This window comes from Alexandromys fortis, unplaced genomic scaffold (genome assembly GCF_014885135.2).
Source record: "Alexandromys fortis isolate MF-2015 unplaced genomic scaffold, M_Fortis_MF-2015_v1.1 scaffold_77, whole genome shotgun sequence".
NCBI classification, from domain to species: Eukaryota; Metazoa; Chordata; class Mammalia; order Rodentia; family Cricetidae; genus Alexandromys; species Alexandromys fortis.
The window spans coordinates 70729-94067 of record NW_026067967.1 but is presented as its reverse complement, the minus strand read 5'-3'; the positions used below and the strand labels follow the sequence as shown (position 1 = coordinate 94067).

Here is a 23339-nt window from a genome sequence, read left to right as displayed (position 1 = left end):
CAGAGTGTATCTTCAAATTATATTCTACACAGTTTTATTTTATGCCCAAGAATTAAATATAGAGAATAGAGCTACCCACACTCAGAACATCCTCTCACCAAGCTTAAACCTCACTGGCTATCTCTGCACTTAGAGACAGTTGGTCTCTAAAACTTAATCTCATCAAATTGACAATCAATACTAGCCATCTCAACACTTTCTCCTGTCAGCTTGCTACTCAATGGCATAACTTTAAAGCATAACACTATCCAGTAGTTCTTGAAGTTATGTACACATATTTGAAGTACAGAATGTTTTTAAGCCCAGATATACTATGACTTTGAGTTTCAGGGGAAAATTGGATCATATACTTAAAAATAGTTCTTTTATTTCAAGTTATGTCATATATTTTTGACTTAATACATGTTAAAAAAGATGATATCAAATGCCAGAACAGATCATGGAGTAGAGTTTTGTGCAACTCTGCAGAGCCTAATGTAAACACTGGAAACAAAACCTAACCCCTCAGCAGGATGAATATCCACTCTTAACAGGTGCGTCGTCCCTCTAAGATTCTGGATCAGAGACATTTGTGCAATGTTGTAAGTGTTACGGCTATAGGATTTTTAGAGGTTTATTAAATTAATTTGGCTTCATGAAGTGAATATACATACTTAAGAAGTTTGGTCTAATGTTAAAAGTGATGCTTTCAGGCAGCAAGTAGTAAAGACATAAATTTGAGGGGGCTATTTTTCTTATAAATTTGATGAGATTTATTATAAACTAAGAAAAATAATTTGTGTATTTTTCTAAAGGCATTTTCAGAGAGGACTGACCTTAGTCGGAAGATGGGTGGGTGACTTTATTTTCTGGATGTGCATCCTTGGGAGAAAGGTTTATTTGCAGATGATGTGATAGTATATATAAGTGACACCAAAATCTCTACCAGAGAACTTTTACAGCTGACAAATGCCTTCAGTGATGTGGCAGGATACAAGATCAACTAAAAAAAAGTCAGTAGCCCTCCTATACATAAATGATTCAAAGGTGAGAAAAAAATTAGAGAAATATCACCTTTCACAATAGCCTCAAATAACATAAAGTATCTTGGAGTAGCACTAACCAAAGAAGTGAAAGACCTATTTGACAAGAACTTTAAGTCTTGAAAGAAAGAAATTGAAGAAGATACCAGAAAATGGAAAGATCTCCCATGTTCTTGGAGAGGGAGGATCAACATAGTAAAAATGGCAATCCTACCAAAAGCAATCTATAGATTCCATGCAATCCCCATCAAAATCCCAACACAGACCTGGAAAGAACAATAATCAACTTCATATGAAAAAAATAAAAACCCATTTTATGAGTTCACATAGATTTTGTAAAGGAACCAAACTGAGTGTCTTCCTCCCCCACCGTATGACCTTGCTGTCCGTTATTCTGCACAGCAACGAGAAGAGTACTAATTTGGATTCCCTCTGGTTTGTTGGTGGCTTTTCTTTTCTTTTTTAATCACCCTTCTTTCCTGAAATTCTGAAATCTCGGAAATATTAGGCATTTATTTCCTCTAGCAAATTCTAAAGTATGCATAACAAAATTTACAAACTTATGTGATCATACCATCCCTTTAAGAATCCTTCATATACTTGCTGAAGATTTCTTTATATTCCTGTCCTTATTTTAGACATATAGGCTAAAGTATCTTGTTTACTACTTATTTATGTTACATTTTTCTCTTTCACACGGTTATGTGTTTAACTAGAGCCAGTTATTTCATCTATCCTGATTTGTATCGATTTAAAAGTCCTCTCTGTGTAATATCTTTTTTGACACATTTTTGATAATTACCAAAACAAATGTGTCTTCAAAGTAAAAATTAAATGAAAATATTATGTTCAATGAAATGGCTATATTGCAGCAGCAATTTTACAGTTTTGCTGCCTTATTTCCAAATAGAAAATTGAAACATGATTTCTTATTTTATAACACGCTATTATGTCATATGTTTAACTCTTTAACTCTTTACTAATAGCATGGTGTGTGCAGGAAACAGAACATTCAGAAGATAGTTCCTTTCAATTTTCCTTTATTCCACAACAGCAGAATATTCCAGAGGGATTTAGGTGGTGGGAATAGAACATGCTTCTCTCTCTCTCTCTCTCTCTCTCTCTCTCTCTCTCTCTCTCTCTCTCTGTAACAAAAGTAATAATCAAAAGTAGGCCATAAAATTGAGAGAAAGTGAAGACATAATATTGATGGAATCGAAAAGCAGAGACGATGTAGTAGATATGATACAAATGTAGTACCCATGTATAAACTTCTAGAAAATTAAAAAATAAGTGTGAAAAATTAGTCTGAAAAAATATAAAGTTGCCTCTGCCTTTATCTTGAAGTGTTTTCTGTAGCAGGTTCAAAGTTTTGGATCTTATAGTGAAGTCTTTGAATCTTTAAAAAAGTAATCCTCTTCTCATCATCAACATTTCTTTTTTGCTTCCTTGGATTTGGTGATCCTGCTGTTTATTGGCTTTTTATTAGAAACAGTGACTTTTAAATTCTAACATATTTATTGAATTTCTTTGTTTAAAAAAATCATAATTTCTTTCTGAATTTTTATTGTTTCTGGAAAAAGTGAAAGTCTAGATAGTCATGTGCCTAAAAATGTGTACCTCTTCATGAATTATCAATATAGTGAACATGTTTCTACAAGTGTTCTCTTTTGTTACATGTCGCCTATGGTTGAGAGGATTTTGTACCCTATTTTGTTGTTTCCTGAACATCCTTTTCATCTTTTTCCCTTGCACCAGAAGTTTTATAAGGCAATGGCTTCTGGCACCTTTGTGTATGCTTACAATTAATATTATTTGAGCTTAAACCCAGAGAAAAGAGGTCATAATGTGTGACAAGAAAAGGCACTGGTCAAATAAACCTCGTGTGATTGAAAAAAAAAAAAACCAGACAGACAAAACAAAAGAAAAAAAAAAACAGAAACAAGAAAATTAAATTTGGGGCTGGAGAGATGGCTCAGAGGTTAAGAGCGCTGACTGCTCTTCCAGAGGTCCTGAGTTCAGTTCCCAGCAACCACATGGTGGCTCACAACCATCTGTAATGAGATCTGGTGCCCTCTTCTGGCCAGCAAGCATACATACAGACAGAACACTATACACAATAAATAAATAAACCTTTTAAAAAAAGAAAAGGAAATTAAATTTGGCTTACCAGGACACTTGATTTAGGACCAAAATTTCTCAAATGTGTGCTTAGGCTATTCTCAGTCATGTAGAAACAGACAAGAGCGTTTTAGTCAAGATCACAGATTTTGTGTGGAAGTTTGGCAGGAAAGAGAGGACTTTCCACATTCTTGGCCTCATCAATTAACTAATCAATAACCAGACACAAAACTTTAGCAAATAAAAATTTATCTGTATAATAAAAACATCTGAGGTCTGAACATAAAACCTTGGAGAGAGTGATTTGTGGGGACCATGTTAAGGCAGGTAGAATTATTTTCTCTACATAAATTAGTTAATGTTAATCCGTGTATCCATTGTGATGTGTCTTGTTTGTCTCCTTTTTGGTTGTAAATTAGGCCTTCAAAATACATTGAGTTGCAATTAACCAAAATCATGTACAGCTGCAGTTTGAAGTGGAGTGAAGCATATTAGGGTCACTTTCTTACAAACTGTATTTATTATCATTGTACTTTGTAGGCAGAGGCTGCTTGTTTGTTCCTGGCTTCCCAGACCCACAATAAGCACACAGAAACTGCATTACTTAAAACACTGCTTGGTTTATTAGGACATTCATCTAGAGAAATTTTTCATAGACACGTGATTTCTATTATAATTTTATTTGGTTCCATTATCTTCTTTATAGCAGATGATAGAACAATGATATTCATGCAGTTACATGGAATGCCTTACTGGACTACAGGCCGGCAGACAAACACACCTTGCCCATTGCTATGCTAACATAGCCTGTGGAGAAACAACACCTACGCATACCAGACAGACAACCAAAGCAATTCTATGCAAATACAACTTTTTGAGTTAACGTGTTTTTTGGGATTACTTACTTACAGTAGCCTGAAGGACTCAAAAGCAGTTGCATCAACAAAATGTTTTCATATCCAGTTTTGGTAAAAACTCACAGAAACTGCAGTCCTGCTGCTGCTGAATGCATGAAGTTCAAAATAGATTTATAGATCACATCTGGGCTCTAAGGATTGTCAGAGTCTTTCTCCCCAACCCTTGTTTAACACTTCTGTAATAACAGAAAGGGACTTGTGTTCTTTAGACTCTCGAGAACATGTAAGGTTATTTAAGGAATATATTGTATTCCTTAGACTCAAAAGCCAGCCTTCTGTCATCTGTAAGGAATGCTTCTATTCAGGAGAAACTGTAGAAAAATAGTCACACAAGTGTCTGCCTCTCCCGTGTCCCTCTGATACCACTTTCAATCTGCTTGGCCTCTATTTCTCTTTTAGAACTTGTCTTATATAATCATTCTCCAAGTTTATCTTTGCATTAAAAATACTTTGAGGCTTGAGTTAAATCTCCAGAATGTGCTGGGCTTATGGCTTCGAATCCTGACTGTTTTTTTTTTCAAATAGAAGAAAGACTAACAGAGAAATTATGTGTTAACTGTGTGATTGATCATATACTTCCACCATATAAATTGTTTTGGTTGTGGTGGTTATTAATTTTGTTTCTAAATGAACCAGATAAGAAGTATCAATAGACAGATACTAAAAATTACCAAAAAAGACTAATACTTTTAGAAAGTTATATTCCCCAAATGATGACAGTTTTATTATAGAAGAGCAGAAACAAGCCAGATAGAACTTAATTTTCTGATCATAGGTAGTATTAGCCTTATTTTGAATGTGTATTTTTAAGGACAAGCATGAGTATCTACACTTGTCTTTCTAAAGTCAAAAATTATAAAAACTTTCTTGTAACTTGTGAGGCACTATACCACTGACAGATAATTTGAAGTGTTAAATGAAGTGAACCCCTTGGGCAGAGATTTTGAAGTAACCTCCTCAGAGCACACTTGACATCCCTGTTCCTCAGGCTGTAGATCAAAGGATTAAGTGCTGGAGGTAATACGGTGTAGAGAACAGAAAAAAGCTTGTCTGTGACTGATGGTACATCTGAGGGAGCCTTCAGGTAGACAAAGCAAGCAGCAGCAATGAAAATAGTGAAAACATTGAGGTGGGGGATGCATGTGGCAAATGCTTTGGACTGACCCTTAGTAGTAGGAATCTTAAGCACAGTGGATAATATGTGATAGTAAGAGATCACCACACATGTAAAGCAGGACATGCCTAGACACAGACCAATTCCATGACTTGTATAAACGACCACACGTGTTTCAGAGCATGTAATCCTTAGCAATGAGGGAACATCACAGAAAAACTGTGGGATCACATTGGAGCCACAGAAAGGCATGGAAAATGTTCCAGTTGTATATATGGCTCCAAAGAGCACTCCAGTAGCCCAGGAAACGGCCACCATTAGCATACAGGTTCGACTACTCATAATGACCTCATAGTGCAGGGGACAGCAGATGGCAACATAGCGGTCATAGGACATGGCAGTCAGGACAATTGTCTCACTTGCTGAAAAGGAAGTCATAAAAAGTATCTGGAAGGCACAACCAGGAATGGAAATAAAATTGTTGTGAGTTAGACTGTTGACAAAGAAACCTGGGATTGGGACAGACACAAAGAAGACGTCAAACAAGGACAAATTCTTCAGGAAGAAGTACATGGGTGTTTGGAGCTTCAGATCCAGCGTGATGAGAGTGATGATAAGGAAGTTACTCATCAGGATTGTTAGGTACACTACCAGGAAGACTACTCCACAGACAGTCTGTAGCTCCTGGGTGTCTGAAAGACCCGTAAGGATGAATCCTGTTATTCTCGTGAGATTGGGCATAATATATTCTTCAAACGGCCTGTCAAGTAGGATGAATGAACAAAAATTGATATAGTCTCAAATATTTACACTGATGTACAAAAATGGATCCAGGACACTACATAGGTTTTTTTCCTATTTTTAATAGTCCACACCTTATCTTTCCATAAAGTGATACTTTCACTTATTACGTAAATTGTACTGAGTTATCATTTATACCAATTCATTATACCATGCTTTGTCACAAATTTTAGAGAAATTATAACAGAAATATTGGTACTTTTCCTAGTAGAAATGGCTCTTCACCTGAAACTGCAGTAATCTAGTGTGCAAGAAACAACAGGATAAAACCTTAAATTCTCTCCCTTCTCCATTTTGCTTCCTTTGTCTTAATCTTGGGTGAGATCTCTGCTCAACTTTTCATAGCCACACTTACCATTCAAAGTTGTTCAACCAAGTTAGTGTCTTTCTTGTACCTGTAATACTTTAAAGAGATTGCCAAATTCCACCATTGACAATGTGTTCGGGACCCTTTGAATAGCACACGGATGCTTACATTCATTGGCCAAGCCTTTATTGAAGAGAAGCTTTCTCCTCACAAATCCCTCAAAGGTGAGCTCGTGCCCATAAGCAGAAACAATCATCTCCTAGGGACCAATTTGTCTCCAGATTACATGTCTAATACATAAACGCCTTGTAATGCAAATGAGCTCAATCAAATAGGGATCATCCTCAATTCGGCCTCATCAAATTTCTGCTTGCAGGTAAAATTCTGTATGTTGGTAACAGAGACAACTGACAACCAGGCCACAATTTGAAAAGGAGTGCTTGAGAATCCGTAGCTCTTATAATTCATTCCTGTAATCTTTGAGCTCTTCTTACTATTTTTAAATACTTGGTTACCTTATATGTTTATATCATCAGCCTCTTTCCCTAACTTTCACATTTGATTTTTGTTTATTTTCTGTGGTGATCAACCACACCTGATTTGCTAAAACTCTCTAAAGTGAGGCTTCACGTGGCGTAAGATTTCCAAAACAAAGCAAAGCAAGTGCCCTTGCTTAAGAATATATTATCTATCACATTACAACCACGTGTTGTAGTTATAACTATCAGTTATTGTTATATTAAATAGTCTAACATATGCAAACAAATGTCCCTGTCCTCGTGAATGTCAACAAGGTCATATGAGCATAATTTTTGTTCAGTATTTATACCATCTTAAATTGATCCAATCCTAAAATACTGAATACATCACTGACTTTGTCAAGAGAGTAAGAACCAATATACTTTGATATTTTATATAAGTTATATTGGCATATTTCTGGTTACTTAGGTTTAGGTATAGACTAGTATTTATTGAAAAAAATGATGCAATGTTACATATATTAGACATGGTACTAAATGGTAGTGACAAAAATAAAAAATTTCGTGGGGCAGTGCAAAGCTTATTTTCCAAAAGAGGAGGTAAAATATAAGTACCTTAAAATAATACACAAAAACAAAAAACAAATCCTATGACAGTGACATAGCAAAGTTTATAGATTAGCTATGTGGCTGCTAATTTTTTTTTAAAGGCTTTCAATTCACACCAAATGCAGAGGACAATTGAACAGGACAGATATTGCCACAGAAGATACTTTAAAAAGAATAGTTCTACTATAAAATAAAGATAAGTCTTGTTTAGATCATTTCAGAAAAAGCAGTGGTGAGCAGGAAGGAAGTGTGGCAGGGAGATAAGAATTGTGATGATGTTTGCCAGCTCATTGTAACCATCAGGAAGAAGAAACATGAAGAGCCGGGCGGTGGTGGCGCACGCCTTTAATCCCAGCACTTGGGAGGCAGAGGCAGGCGGATCTCTGTGAGTTCGAGACCAGCCTGGTCTACAAGAGCTAGTTCCAGGACAGGCTCCAAAACCACAGAGAAACCCTGTCTCGAAAAACCAAAAAAAAAAAAAAAAAAAAAAAAAAAAAAGAAAAAAGAAAAAAAAGAAAAAGAAAAAACATGAAAAAAATTCAAAAATAGTGAAGAAATCACTTATAATTTGCATTGCTTTTGATAACTTCTAATTCTCATAATATCTTTTATATATATTATATTATATAATATAATCTTTTATTCGGAGCAATGTATTTTAATATTTTATCACCAGAAATTTGCAATATGTACTTTAAAGCAATTCAGATGCCTCAAATTTCTGGCAAAGGGATTAGTCATTCAATTTTATAAGAAGATTTTCCAAGAGGTCCAAATGAGGAGTCAAAATTTCTTATAAACATTAGCATCTGGATTATTGATGGATCAACTAAAGATTTGCAAACTCTGTAATCATAACATTTAGTTATGATTTAGGCACCTGAAAAGATTCAAAAGTCTATCCAAAGTTGTAATCATTTCCTAGTACAGAATAAAGCAAATAAGAAAATCACTTACCGTCTTATAAATTTTGTTTAGATTTCCTTTGAAGCACTGTGTGATCTAAAGGGGTCTGATAGATCTTTAAGGCACTTGGCTACAACCTTAAGATTACCCAAGGGAAAACCTTTATGAATAGCCTTACTTATTATTTACTTTTCTCTTAATTAGTTATAAGAATTGGTGCTTTTTATAGGAAGAACTGATCAGTCCCCTGAAAATACACTAGAATAGATCATGAAAAACATGGCTCACACTTTTCCCAGGATTATATTAAACTAAACACATATACTCTAAATTATAATGAAAAAGGTTACTTTAGTTTTTAGTAAATATTAAACTATATGCAGAAAATTTCTCTAAGGACTCTTGCCACGTATTCATGTTCTTAGTTATTTTATCATCACTAAAATAAAAACCTGAAAAACAAAGCACAACTTAAGATAATCAAGGTCTATTCGTAAGGAAATAATCTTACCAATTGGTTCATCTACTCAGTCTATTTGAAATTCTAATGTATTTTCCCTTAGACAAATAATTGTACTTTTAAAAATCATACTGTCTCTCTCTGTGTATCTGTATATGTCTACAATTACAGATATATATGTCTATATATAATATTCAGATTTAGTGTTTTTCTAAAATAATAGATATAAAATTAAGTATTTCTGGAGGAATATGTAAAATATAGAGTATTTTGCAACATAAAAAGTAAGAAATAGAAAACCCATAACCTTTCCCCTGACCAAATTCCCCCTACAAGAGCAACAGCCCCTAGAGGCACAGGCGTGCCTGCACCAATTGGACGAAGAGGTGAGTGACTGAGGTCCCGGCTAAACTGACCCAATCCCTAGGCCCTAATCTCCATGCCCTTCTACCTCCCACCTGAACCCCATCAGCCAGTTAGCAGGTAAGAGTCCTGCTGACCGACTGCTACACCACCACTCCTACCAAATGGACACTGTAACCTGTGAGACCCACTCTACCGCACCTTACGGTTTTCACTATTATTATTGCTACTGCTTGCTTTGTATTTCTGAAAGGTCCCGCAGAAGAACCTTCAATCACAGACAGGCTTTTTTCTGTGCTCTACACTGTGTTATCTTCAGCAATAAATCCTTTGATCTACAGTCTGAGAAACAGTGATGTGTAGTGTGCTCTGAGGAGGTGACAGCAAAATCTTTACCCAAAGGGTTCACTTCATTTAACACTTCAAAGTGTAATTCATAATATACATTTTTACATATTTTTTTTAAAATCTGCAAAAAACAAAACCCTAAAAAAAAAGGAGTTGAAAGACTTAAATTTTTTTGTTGGAAACCCATGAAACTGAAAAGTGCCATTTGGGTTTTAATGCAGTTTTTGAGCACAGAGCATGTTGCTATTGGTCTCGATGTTATGGTTAATGGATATTCAAAGACCTAATTCCTTGTTTCAATCCTTAGCAATCAAACTTTACAGGTCTGCTTTTGGTTTGAAAAGGGATGATGTCATTCTCTTCTTTCAGTATCTCTCATAGAGGAGCATATCAAAATGTAGAGGAAAGAGATGGAGAGAGAGAAAAGAGAGAGAAAAAGGCGAAGGGGGATTAGGGGAGAAAAAGGAAGAGAGAGAGAGAGAGAGAGAGAGAGAGAGAGAGAGAGAGAGAGAGAGAGAGAGAGAGAGAGAGAGAATATCTGATTGGTTTGAGATGTTAATTCACAGAGAATTATCCTGAGGTCCATGCAGGAACCTGCCACATATTTCAGATGATAGAGACTACCCATGTGCTATCCACTCTATTCCATTATCTTAATCACCATAGCCACACTTTCAAGTGACTCAGGAGACATCTGATCCTGTTCTTCTGCTGGTGCCTAATCCTGTATTTTAATTGGGTCCAGTTTTATCAGTCCTCTATAAATAATCACCTACCTAAATCCTCTAGACATTTTGTCCCAATTAAAGCCTGTGTTCTTAGAACCTTTGCACTCAGGAGGATGCCTACATTTTCGATAAAAGAGGACATAAATAGCCATTTTTAAAAGGCAAGAGTGGTCTTTTACTCCTTTGAAAATGTGTTGTATCCTGTTATAGACAGCATGAACTATCTTTAAGACTCATTTTTAAGTCTCATTTTTGACTGATGAGCAATGCCTGGTGAGTGTCCTGCATCATCCCTCTTATTTACATACAGGGGGATTTCCCAGAATTTCCCCCACTTCAGTTTGAAAGGTTTTAAAATGGAAAAGGCAGTCAAACTACAAGTCCCGAATGTTTGAGAAAACTCATATTTTTCACCTGTGAAACAGTCAGTAATTTCATTAAGAGAATGAGTGAAGACAGCATCCATTACTTTTAGAGAAAAGTAATCGCAGAAAGACCTTACTATTTTGTAGAAGTTTCGTTATGATAGCACTATCATGGAGTGTGGTAGACAAAAGTGTCACACATAAAATGTTACAGCTGATCAATGTGTTTCTATGCCACCTAATACTTTGTACTTACAATATCCTTTTATTCAGTATTTACAAAATGATACACAACTGTATATAAAACAATCCCAGGAAAAAAAGACATAGGATTGAAGCATTTTATATAATATATAATATATTCATATTATATTTTGAATGTTTGCTATATTTATATACCAATATTAATATATTTATGTATGCATTGCCTATATAGCAGATGCATATTTACCTGGTGTTAAAAAATTTTGTAAACTTTTTTGAAAACATTTTAAAAGATTTTTTGAAGTTATATAATTATATTTTTTCTCCCTTCCCTTTTCTTCCTCCAAACAATCCCATATACCCTTCTTTCTGTCTTTCAGTATCACATTCTCTTTTTTCATTGGTACATATACAGATGTATATATATATATATGTACATAAACTCATATAGTATATATTCCTAACTATATGTGTATGGGTGTTTTGCTTGCAAGAATGCATGCATACAACCTGTATGAATTGTCTTTAGAGAAGGCCAGACAAGACTGCAGGAACCCTTAGAGCTGGAATTATCAAACAGTTATTAGCCACCATGCGATGCTGATTCTGAATCCAGGTCCTCTGCATGACTAGCCAATGCCCCTAACTACTACTGAGCCAGCTATTAAGTCCCTCTTCCCATATTTGTAAAGATTTTCCATGAACCAATTATGAAGACTTTCTTTAGTGTGTTTTGATAATATCACTTTACTTGAAATTTATTTTTATTATATTGAAATCATAAACAGTTTATTTGTAAAAGTGATAAAAATGCTTAATGCATATTGTATAAGATACAATTCTTAAAAATACTTACCTGATAAAGTATTCATTCTTGCTAACCTTAACTCTTTAAGTTCCATTTCAACTGTGCATAACTTTTAGCAAAAACTTAAGAATAAACCATTTTAAAATCAAAGAAATATAATTTAAAATAGATATATAAAATCATTTATAAACATTAAATAAACTTATTATATATAAAAATTAAATGGTAACCTTTAAGAAAGACTTTCAACCTGTCTTCAGATCTCACTGGAAGTTTAAAATATATTTATGTATTAAAAATATTTATTAAAAATAAATATGTCTTTAATTATATTCAAGTCAATATATTATATTCTTCCCAGAGGATTAATTCTTTGCTCTAGGCTTATAAAAACTTGGCAAATTTCATCAAAAGGGGATATGTATTCATTGCCATTAGTATTTTAACACATTGCTACATATTATGTTGACAAAATACTTCTGAATATCTTTTCAGTTTTTAATAGTTTGAGTGAAGAAATGTTATTGAATGCATGTGTATTGGTTTATCAGTTCTGAAAATGAACAATTATGAATATTCAGCTTTGAAAAACCCATTGAGAACCTCAGGATGTAGTAAGATAGTTTCCATACTTCTGCAGGTATTAAATATTATCACCTTATTTTTTTCAAACATGAATATTTAATTTTGAAAAACATAAACTGTATTATTTAAATTATATTAATGCTTACTGGTTTCTAAAGTGAAGTTTTAAATTGGTTGTTTAGTGGTAAATGGTCAATTCATTATATACCAAATGAACAAGTTTACTTGGTAATAAATATGTATATATGAATACATTTATGAGGGCTATAACAGCTGGAAAACAGGTCATGAATCTGAAGAACAGAGAGAGATTTATGGACAGGTTTAAAGGGAGAAAATGTAAAGGAGAAATGTAATTATATTATTATCCCCAAACAAAAATAGACAAAATAACAAATCACACTGAATCTGAATAAGGTAGTCCAGGTCCCTTAATTTTACTTATTATTTTTTGGACTACGTGCTATGGAAAATTTTCTACTAGCATGTTCAGTGGAAGATATGAAATAAGAGTGTCGTACAGGACGATCTATGCTGCTTCAAATTGATGAAAGGCGGAATGTGATTGTGTTCAAAATCAGTGATTATCAGGCTAAAGAATTCATGAATCTTATAGCTGGAGAATATTCAGCGCATAATTATATCAACACTTTTGTGGTGAATTTTCCATATATTTCTGTGAGATCCTTTTGGTACATGGTGTGCACATCTACCGTTTTTAACATCTATTTGCAATATGAGCTATTGGGCATTTTGAAGGCTGATTATTAAAATCTTATCTTTCTATTGTGGCATTTATTTAAAAAACTTTCAGTTTGCATTCTATATTGAGATACACTCTTATATTTGAAGCACAGGTATCTGTAACTTAATGAGGTTTGAGTCCTTTTAGGCAACGTTTTAGAGCGATTGTAATAGATCCCCAAGCAAGGTAGTCTTGTGTAACTACACTTGCTCCTTCTGGCCATTCACCTCAGCTGCAATTGTATGATTTTTTTTTGTAGATGGGATGTCTTGCAATCTTGCCAAAGATGTCATACAATATTACCTTGTGCATTACTTCTGCTTACTATATTGCCATTTAAATTCCAACATTGTTTTTATATTTAAAATATATGAATAGAGATTTTAAAATCTCTGCGAAGATATTGACAATTTACATTTATACTTGTAGGCTACACCTGGTAACAACAGCTAGGTGTAGTTTCTCAATAACTTGTGGAGTTTCAACATAATATCGCCCTGTACTTTGTCCAAAATATAATGCTATATAATTATCCTGAGTGGCCGTCGTGGACCTTTGTGAAAGAATGAACTTTGTAGGTGACCAGTTTTCCCTTTCTGTAGCCACAATAACATTATGGATGTTCCTGCCTGACCTGATGCTCAGTTACTCCTTCCGAATTGCCATCTTGCACTGCTGCCAAAGGTGACAATGAACGCACCATAGACTCCAGTTTTGCTCATCCATTGCAAGGCGGGTCACCTTCTGATAAAACCTGCATCTGGTATCTTTTGCACTTCAGTCAGTCAGTTGTTAGCTGTTGTATTCTTTAACTGAGTTTTAGGTTTTGATTTCAATGCTAGCTTTACTATTGCTCTAAACTAATTTGTGGGGGATTTTAGACTATCGTTTTGATAGACACTTGTTAAATATAATAGAGATATGCTGATACACTCAATAGATGTCATAAAAATATATATTTTGGAAGAATAGTTTTCCTCTCTTTGTATCTTAAAGAAATGATTCACTACGATTTTGGGAAATGAAATAAATTATGCAAGTAATGATTAAAGTAGTTAATGTTCACTACTGTCACTAAGTAAATGTAACTTTTGTACATTTCATGCTGTTAGTATTTTGACATTTCTAATGCATCATATGCTTTAAAGAAAAAGTGATCTATAGTTAATCACCACTTGCCATTCCTTTGTTACCTGCTTTATGTCTGTTTTCTTGCTGTCTTGTTTTTAATTAATTAATGTTTTATATCTAAGTAGTATCTTTGGTGGTCACCATGACATTTGATAAAACTTGTTACATTATTTTATTAATCTGAGAAAAGCTTACCTTTAATGACATATGCATAAAATTCTGCACTTTAACACCCCTGTACACAAGTATAAAATTTAGAACTTAACTTTTCATATTGTACATTATTTAGGGAATATAACAGTATGCTGATCACTATTGGAAGAACATGGTATGACATTTAATTCTGTAGATTTCTGCCCAATCAAGCTTGGAGCCCAAGTCCTATGGACATAAAAGCTTTCATGCATTGGATTATGTTTAGTTTTATGTATAAATTTGTTTTTGCTCCAGTACTCAGCTAGCCAAATAATATTCCAGATGTTGGTGTGGATATGTATATAGATATTGTTCACATTCGAAATACTTTGTTTTAAGAAATCGAGATTATCATCTTTAGTATGAGTGAATCTCACGAAAACCTAAGGTTTCACCAAGAAGAGAAAATTCTTCCTTAAGCCGGCAAGTTAAACTGTGCCTGAGTTTCCAGGCAAATGGCCTATTCTGAAGGTCTTGGACATTCTAAAAACTGAGATATTTTCTTAGACACTCTCTTCTTCGGTGTTCGTTCTCTCTCTCTTGCAACCTGTCCTCTTATGTCCACGTCTCTCACTTCCACTCTCACTCCCCATTCCTCCTGATGTGTGTGTGTATGTGTGTGTGTGTGTGTGTGTGTGTCTGTGTGTCTTGTGTGTGTTTATGTGTATGTATATAGATAATCACAGACTATAAATGCACTTTATATGTAAATAAATATATGATAATAAATATAAAAACACCATTTTAAAAATATATCCCACGCGTTGATTTTTCTCTTGCCATTCCTAAAAATACAGGTAGTTTACCTGGAAGAGAAACTTGCCATATATAATTGATTTAATATTTGTTGTTAATAGAGTTAGGAAACATTATCATGGAAACTAATTCAAAGTACTTAGCGTCATACTGTAAAGCTAGGCAGACTGTGCTATCTTTGTGTGTTAACAAATATGCATGATAAAAACATGCAAACCAAAGAAATAAATACTTGACTTTTCATGCATAAAGTCAGAAGTAAAGGGCATTATAAGAAATGTTAGGGATCTATCAATTATTTTAGGTTTTCTCTGTTATTGCTTTTCTTTTTCAGATAAACTTGTACTTTGGGACCATGACCAATTCCACCCTGGTGACTGAGTTTCTCCTGGAGGTTTTTGCTGAAACTTATGAGCTCAGGCTCCTACTGAGTGTCCTCTTCCTGCTGGTGTACCTGGGCAGCCTGTTAGGGAACCTTACCATTGTCATTGCTACCACAGTTGACCAGACCCTGAACACACCCATGTACTTCTTCCTCAGGAACCTATCCATCTTAGACATATGCTACGTTTCTGTCACTGTCCCCAATGCCTGTGTCAACTCTATTACTGACCACAGAAATATTTCTATGGCTGGCTGTGCAGCACAGATCTTTTTGGTCTTCTTTTGCGCATGTGTAGAGATTCTCTTTCTTGCTGTCATGGCTCAGGACCGCTATGTGGCCATCTGTAAGCCTCTCCTCTATCCTGTGATCATGAACCACCAAGTCTGTGTTCAGATGACACTGGCCTCCCTACTTAGTTCTCTTGTCATTGCAGGTGTACACACTATCAAAACCGTCCAGTTGTCTTTCTGTCAGTCTAATTTGATCCCGCAGTTCTTCTGTGATGTCCCTTCTTTACTGAGACTTTCCTGTTCAGACACCTTTATTAACAAACTCTTAATTCTTCTGTCTGCTATTGGAATCAGTGGCAGCTGCTTTGTCTTAATTGCTGTATCATACATTCACATATTATCCACTGTGTTGAGGGTTCCTGTTAAAGGGGAGCGAGGGAAGGCCTTTTCCACCTGTGTCCCTCATATTGTTGTGGTGTCTTTGTTCCTTACTTCTGGTGCCTATGTGTATCTAAGAACTCCAGTAACCTCAGAAGTAGTTCAGGAGATGACTCTTTCTGTATTGTATTCCATTGTTCCACCCTTCTTAAACCCTATCATCTATAGTCTTAGAAACAAACAGATAAAGGAGGCTGTGAGGAAAATAACATTAAAGATATTTTTTCAGAGTTGAACATAAAAAGAAATTATGAAGGTCAGGGTTTTCTAGAGAAAAATAAACAAACACACACATACTAAAAAGAAATTGTTTTTACATAATATATTCTGATTATAGTTATTCCTCCCTCTTCTCCTCCTAGTTCCTCCTCACCTGTCCTTCCATCTGGATTCACCCCCTTCCTATCGCTCATTAGAAAACAAACAGGCTTCTAAACATTAATAATAAAATAAAATGAAATAAAGTATTATAAGATAAAACAAAGATAGTATATCAGAACAACCCAAAATGAAAAAACAGATGGAAAAGGGATGAAGAAAAAGCCCAAAAAATAGATGCAGAGTCCCACTCATTCAAACACTGAAAAAGCCAACAAAAATACTAAATTGAAAGCAGTGATATATATACAGAAGACGTATAGTAAAAAGAGGGAGAAAGAAATCTATATAATATATATTGAAAATATAAGATTTAAAAAGGATAGTCCTGAAATGAAATTATGAGGCAAGGATTCTCTAATTAAATCATTGAGTTTGTTTTCTCTTGACCATTTACTGCTAGATGTACAGTCTACTCTTAAAGACAGTTTGTTTACCCAGTGAGACTCCTTTGGATGAAACTAAATTTACACTTGAAAGTGGTTATCAAATAGAGGTTGTTTCTGAATTAGAGAAAGGGGCATGTGTCCACTTCTTCTTTCAGCTCGAGTACTCCATCTAATGAGACACATGTAGGTCTGTTGATTTAAACCCCAATTTTGATTATTTCTTGCCATCTACTCCTTTTGGTGTGTGACTCCCTTTTGTCCTAGAACTTTTCAGGTGTGCTGTTAAGTTACTAGTATGATCTCGGTCTCTCTCTCTCTCTCTCTCTCTCTCTCTCTCTTTCTCTTTCTAATATGGGTACTTTGTCTCTTAGAATTGCCTTCAATAAGAATAATAATTAAAATCAAAGCAAAAAATGGACAAAGGAAAACATGGACTCTGATTGCTTTGGCCAACTACTCCTGGACCTGTGGCCTGCCCTGGAGTATGATTGATAGACTCAGTGACATGGTATTGGAGCAAACTGATTTTCCCTTCCTAGCAGGTATCAATTGCAAATAAATATCTCCTTGGTTACAGATGAGTCTTTGTATCCACATTCCTTGCACCCCTCTGGGATTTGTTTGCCTTGAATATGTGCAGGGCTTTTGCATGTTAACACAATTCCACATTTTTGCCTTATTAGTATTTTTGCTTGTTTGTTTTTTTTTTTTTGAATTTTGGTTTGGGACTTTCTTTCTTTCTTTCTTTCTTTCTTTCTTTCTTTCTTTCTTTCTTTCTTTCTTTCTTTCTTTCTTTCTTTCTTTTTTCTTTTTTAGAGAGAGAGAGAGCATCCATGAAGTTGGATGGGTAGAAAGGTGATGAGTATCTGGGAAGATAGAGGTAGTCAGTATAGTGACTGTTTCTTATAGCTTCTATACATATCTAAATGTCCCTTTACTTTTCGAATGCCAATGATACAAAGAATCAATACTGACATAACTTGTGATTCTTTCTGATGCCTCTGCTTGTTCAGTTAACTATGCGATTTTTTCTTTGTTCAACCCTTACCGATAAATATGACTTTACTCAAGGTAGTGTAGTACAATAGGAAATCTGATGAACTACAGGAATAACTCAAGGCAAATAGAAAAGATGAGTACTGCAAAATACAAATGTTTGATTAATAATTGTACATGTATGCTGTACATAGTATTAGTAAAAATAAAATGATTATTAAGTCTATAAATAGTTATGTTTTATAATACAGAGTAATGAGGTCTACTAGAACTGTAAACAGACAAGAAATCACCAGTTACTGTGTCTTTTTTTAAATTGCTTTTATTGAGCTATATATTTTTCACTGCTTCCCTTCTTCCCTCTCCCCTACCCTTCAACCCTCTCCCATGGTCCCCATGCCCCCAGTTTACTCAAGAGATCTTGCATTTTTCTACTTCCCACATAGATTAGATCCATGTATGTCTCTCTTAGGGTTCTCTTTGTTGTCCAGGTTCTCTGTGATTATGAATTGTAGGATATCTAAAAGACACTTATGTGTGAGTACATATTATATTTGTCTTTTGGACTCTGGGTTACCTCATTCAATATGATGTTTCCTAGATCCATCCATTTGCCTGCAAATTTCAAGATGTCATTATTTTTTCTGCTGTGTAGTACTCCATTGTGCAAATGTACCACATTTTCCTTATCCATTCTTTGGTAGGGGGCATTTAGGTGATTTCCAGGTTCCAGTTATTACAAATAATGCTGCTATGAACATAGTTGAGCACATGTCCTTGTGGTATGATTTCAGCTACTGTGTCTTAAATGCATCTTTGAGGTTTGGTGGTCAGGCACCACCTAAGCCTATGGGCAGAGCACCACACTGCCACAGGTGGGACATGAACTGGTGCTGGTTTACATTGAAATGACTAAGTTAGATGCTGTATTAGATTTCTGATAACTATCTGATGATGCCAGGTAAATGAGTTGTTATATTCAATTGTTCACCTTAGTTTTAATCACTTAACCATTGAAATTCAAATTTCATAAATAAATTTTACAATTATAAAATAAAAATTTCCATTTTTCTTTTTTGATCCACAAATATATATTACACATAATCATAAAATCTCATATATTTATTTTTTCATATGGGTTCTTCCAATAATATCATACCTACCAAATATAGATTCTCTGAAGTACCCTTAGGCTACTTCTTTCAAAGTCTCTGCTGCAGCTTGCACCGTGAAGGCTGCAATAGAAATCTGTCTCTTCACTTCTCTCCAGGCCTTAGAAGGGTCCGCTTTGCTCTCGATATCAAAAAGAGCATCATAAATGCCTGGGAATGACTCTCCTGCATACTTGTTGTGGCTGCTTGGAGCGTAGATGATATGCCTGTTGAAAAAAATAGATTTCTGTCCATTCGTTGCACAAACAACATGCAAGAGAATTAGGGCATTATATTCAAACTGCATACTCCTTATTTTCTTACTTATTCACTTGTTACCTAAACTTAAATCCTCAGGCACATTAATTTTTACTTTAAGTGGACAACTCAAAGTGCTCCAGAGCTAAACAAATAACACTAAGGATAGCCACTGTGTACTGTTTTAAGGTTTTAAAATGGTGACGTACACCTTTTATAATCACCGAAAATAAACTGTATAATGTTGATAACAGTGTTCTCAGTCTCCAAGTGCATTGCCAGTCAGTGATGAACTTTACATCATCCTCCTTGTTAAGACACACCATGACATCATGCTTGTAACCAGCCTACTGTGCACTAGGTTCAACTTTTTATTCTTTTGGTAAGATGGAGTCATACTTTATAAGGGTTAACGTAATATTCTCTTGTGAATCAAATTGTAAATATCTCATGTGCAGGATATCTGATAAGTGGTCCCAATGAAAGGATCCTTCAAACTCCAAAGTGGTCAGGACTCACAGGTTGAGAACTACTGGCCTATCAGAATAATGTCAGATTTTCTCATTCTTTATTAGAATAAACACAAATACCCTTGGCCCAGGTTCTAGTAGAGTCTTCTTGCTCCCCTAAAACTGGTGAGCTGAACAGCTAGTCTCCATATTCCCCCTAGCATTCTAGTATTCCCAACTCTCATCAGATAGGCTCAATAAAGTGTGCTTACTTTAAGGCTTGATTCCCAAACTCTCCCACATTCAACCTTCAAACTAATTCCAAAGGACTGTGAGCCTCAGTGAGACTATCACAACAGCAACCCCCGCTCAACACAGGTTTCCTTTATAACTCACATTTTCCTTGCTGTTACAAAATACCTCCCAAAATCAGCATAAGGAAAGAATGGCATATTTTGTCTCACAATTTAAAGTTACAGTGTGTTATAATTTAAAAAACAAAGAGAGAGAGGAAGAGGGAGGGAAATCATCATGTAACAGAGCTCATTTGGAGAGTTTTTTTTTAATTAGGGGAAAAGAACAGGAAAGGAGGGAGTGGAAGGGGGAGACTCACTTCTGCAGACAGGGGCAGCAGAAGAGAGGAAAGAGCGACAAAGAGAGATAGGGAAGCAGAGAGAAAGAGACAGACTGACAGAGAGACAAAGTAGATAGAGACAGAGTAGCTGAAAGACAGGAAGAGTCAGCAAGGCAGAAAGACAGAGAGGGGCAGAGAGAGAGGAGACAGAATTTTTATATGTTTATTGGATATTTATCAAGAAAATTTCAATTAAAACACCTTGGTATTCCATCTCTCCCCAGTAACCAACAAACAGAAACAAATGCTGATAAGAAAGTATGGGGAAGGGAACATCTATACAGTAATGGTTGCGATGTACTTAGAACAATTACTATAGGGATAAATATGAACGTGCCTCAATAAAAATAAAAATAGAGTTACCATATGACTCATCTATCCCACTTCTGGGTGTAAGCCTGAAGGACTCTCTACCTGTGGCTGAGATAAATGTATTCCAGTGCCTATTGTAGCACTGTTTATATTACAGCTCATAGGACCAGCCTAGTTAGCTGTCAGTGAATTAATATAAAAATGGTGTATATGTATATGAATATATATTCATGAATATATATGTATATGTGTGTGTATGTATGAAAAACAATGGCATTTTGTCCAGCAACCAAGAAGAATGTAATTATGTTTGCTAGAAAATGGATGCAACTAGAGATCATCACATTAATCAAAATCAACCGTACACAGAAGGGTAAGTTACACTCGCTTTAATTGTGGGGCCTAGAATTCCTTAAAGACCAGTAAAGTACAGAAAGGACACTGGAGGAACGAAGAAAGCCAGTTAGAGAGGACAAGGGGACTGGGTTCTCAGAGCAGTGAATGAAGCAGGAACGAAGGACAAAATGTTCATACTTGAAACAAACATATTTTACAGAACCTAAAGCTGTGTACAGTAAAATTAACTCACTAAAAATATTTTGAACATTAAAAATAAATAAGCCATGATTTTTTTTTTACACAAAGTGATACTATACTAGAAAATATTTTTTTTCCTCACCTGTAGAAAGGCCTGCCTGGTAACCCTAAAGGATCAATGAATGCACGTTCCAGATACATCAGCTGGTCATTCATAATTCTCAGTGACATGGGGCTAAAACAGAAATTAATAAAGTTATACCTTCAGGAAGCTATGAACACTACCTGGCAAACTATAAGTCTGTAATAAAATCAAACTCACGAATGCATTTTAAATCATTGTAATATGCAAATTACGATTACCAGGAACATTACACAGACTGAGCAGGTTGTACTTATTTGTTTAGAACTATTGTAAACAACAATTAGTGAAAAATGAAAGCATGAATTCTGAAAGAGAAAAAGAGGGGTATAAAGGGATTGGAGAGAGGAATGAGAGGGTAGGAATGATTTAATTACATTATAAAATAAAAAATAAAAGTAATAAAACGGATATTAGTATGCATAGTTCTCATATTTTAGAAATCCCATATAATAATACCCAAATAAGACATGAGTTATGAAACAGTAAGACGCTGGTGGTAACACATGACAATAACTTTGATACACAGGAAGATGAGAATTAATAACCCTGTGTTTATAATTATTGTCAAGTTTTTTTTCACCTTAGAGAACCTAACAGTATACTCAAGAAATTAACAAAAACATTGAAATGTGAAAATCTACTAATATAATTAACTTTGTGAAAATTAAAAATATTAAATAAGTGACAATATATAATATCTTTATTGTTTAAAATAAATTTGTCAAATATATAATTCTTAATTTGTATTTTTTTCAGTATTCAAACATCATGTAGCAAACACACTATTACAGAGTTCATATTCTTAAGGGAGATTATAGGGTTGATATAGGAAGTTATCATTGTTAATAAAAGTGAGTTAATGCAATTAAAAATCTACCATAAACCCCCAACTAGCTCAATCATTAATTATGGAATACAGTATTCTAACTATGTTATGATATAATTAGTGAATGTTATAGTTTTAATAAATAGTTTTATCCATTAATTTATCAAGATTTTCATTTTATATTAGTTTTAATAATAATTATAGTTCCTCACTCTTTTTATTTTTTGGTTTCTCTGTGGCTTTGGAGCCTGTCCTGGGACTAGCTCTGTATACCAGGCTGGTCTCGAACTCACAGAGATCCACCTGCCTCTGCCTCCCGAGTGCTGGGATTAAAGGCGTGCGCCACCATCGCCCGGCTCTTGTAAAAGTTTTTATAGTAAGTTTTACTTCAGAGAAATCCTGAACATTATACAGGGTTATGACTCCAATTCATAAACTAAGGATTTGTTTGGCAAAGTTTATAATTTTACAATTAAACAGTAAACATTGCAGCATTTATCAAATTTGGCTTATGGTATCGGCTTTACACAGAATTATTCCTATTTGTTCAGCACGTCTGAAAACAATGATTTATCAGTATTTTTTTATTCCTGAAACTATTTTTTTTACTGGAGTTGGAAAGGATCATATGAGTATGCATATAATGGCATAAGTAGAGAGAAGATAGCTCCAAGAACAAAAGAATCTAGTTGGATTATGATGCACAGGGGATGAAATAAAGAACAAGAGAAACCAAAACATGTTGCAGTCAGTACTAAAGTAGGAAAGTGGTATGTAATAGGCTGGCAGGAAGGAGGCACTGCGGTCCAGTGCCAACTCATGTAAGATCTAAAATCTCTGGATGCTACAGAACCCTCAACAAGATGCATTAGAGTGAAGACAGAAAACAGGAAAGCTATTTCTGCAACAAAAAATGTAAAGTAGTGTTATTTTCATTGTATACATATGCACATATATTAGACATAATTATCTCATGTGGATATGATTTAATATATGACATACTTGCTTTTATCCAAGCCTTGAAGTTTTTTGTTGAATTCAGATGCAATCTCTGTAAAATTATTTACTGCAGAAAACAGTGGATCTGAAATGGAAATTCAAATTAGCAAAAGCTTGAAGAACATTTAAAGCAAGTAAGTTGGCAATGCCCATAATCTCAGCACTCAGAAAGCTAGAGCAGGTGCAGTACCTCCATTTGAGAGTCTAACATCAGCCAATGCAAGGTATGCAAACCCCATTTCAGTAAA

At 34.8% G+C, this 23339-nt stretch overlaps 3 protein-coding genes across 3 annotated transcripts in view; 1 reads left to right on the top strand and 2 right to left on the bottom strand.

The window, feature by feature from the left end:
* Window positions 1-4913: 4913 nt before the first annotated feature.
* LOC126508938 (olfactory receptor 14A2-like) lies at window positions 4914-5915 on the bottom strand. The gene has a single exon (XM_050154457.1). It carries the CDS (start codon window positions 5913-5915, stop codon window positions 4914-4916), a length of 1002 nt encoding a protein of 333 aa, XP_050010414.1.
* A 9395-nt stretch (window positions 5916-15310) lies between these two features.
* Window positions 15311-16252, top strand: LOC126508895 (olfactory receptor 14C36-like). Its single transcript, XM_050154382.1, has one exon. It carries the CDS (start codon window positions 15320-15322, stop codon window positions 16250-16252), a length of 933 nt encoding a protein of 310 aa, XP_050010339.1. The 5' UTR covers window positions 15311-15319.
* A 1944-nt stretch (window positions 16253-18196) lies between these two features.
* Folh1 (folate hydrolase 1) overlaps window positions 18197-23339 on the bottom strand; it is a 36429-nt gene continuing 31286 nt past the window's right edge. The window contains exons 17-19 of the mRNA XM_050154586.1: window positions 23095-23176; window positions 21264-21356; window positions 18197-19158 (exon numbers count right to left, since the gene is read on the bottom strand). Of these exons, the coding sequence (XP_050010543.1) occupies window positions 18969-19158; window positions 21264-21356; window positions 23095-23176 (365 nt within the window). The 3' untranslated portion in view covers window positions 18197-18968. The remainder of the gene's footprint in view (window positions 19159-21263; window positions 21357-23094; window positions 23177-23339) is intronic.

Coding starts and splice junctions, on each gene's coding strand:
- LOC126508938 (XM_050154457.1), bottom strand. CDS start 5,915: ATGCCCAATCTCACGAGAATAACAGGATTCATCCTTACGGGTCTTTCA.
- LOC126508895 (XM_050154382.1), top strand. CDS start 15,320: ATGACCAATTCCACCCTGGTGACTGAGTTTCTCCTGGAGGTTTTTGCT.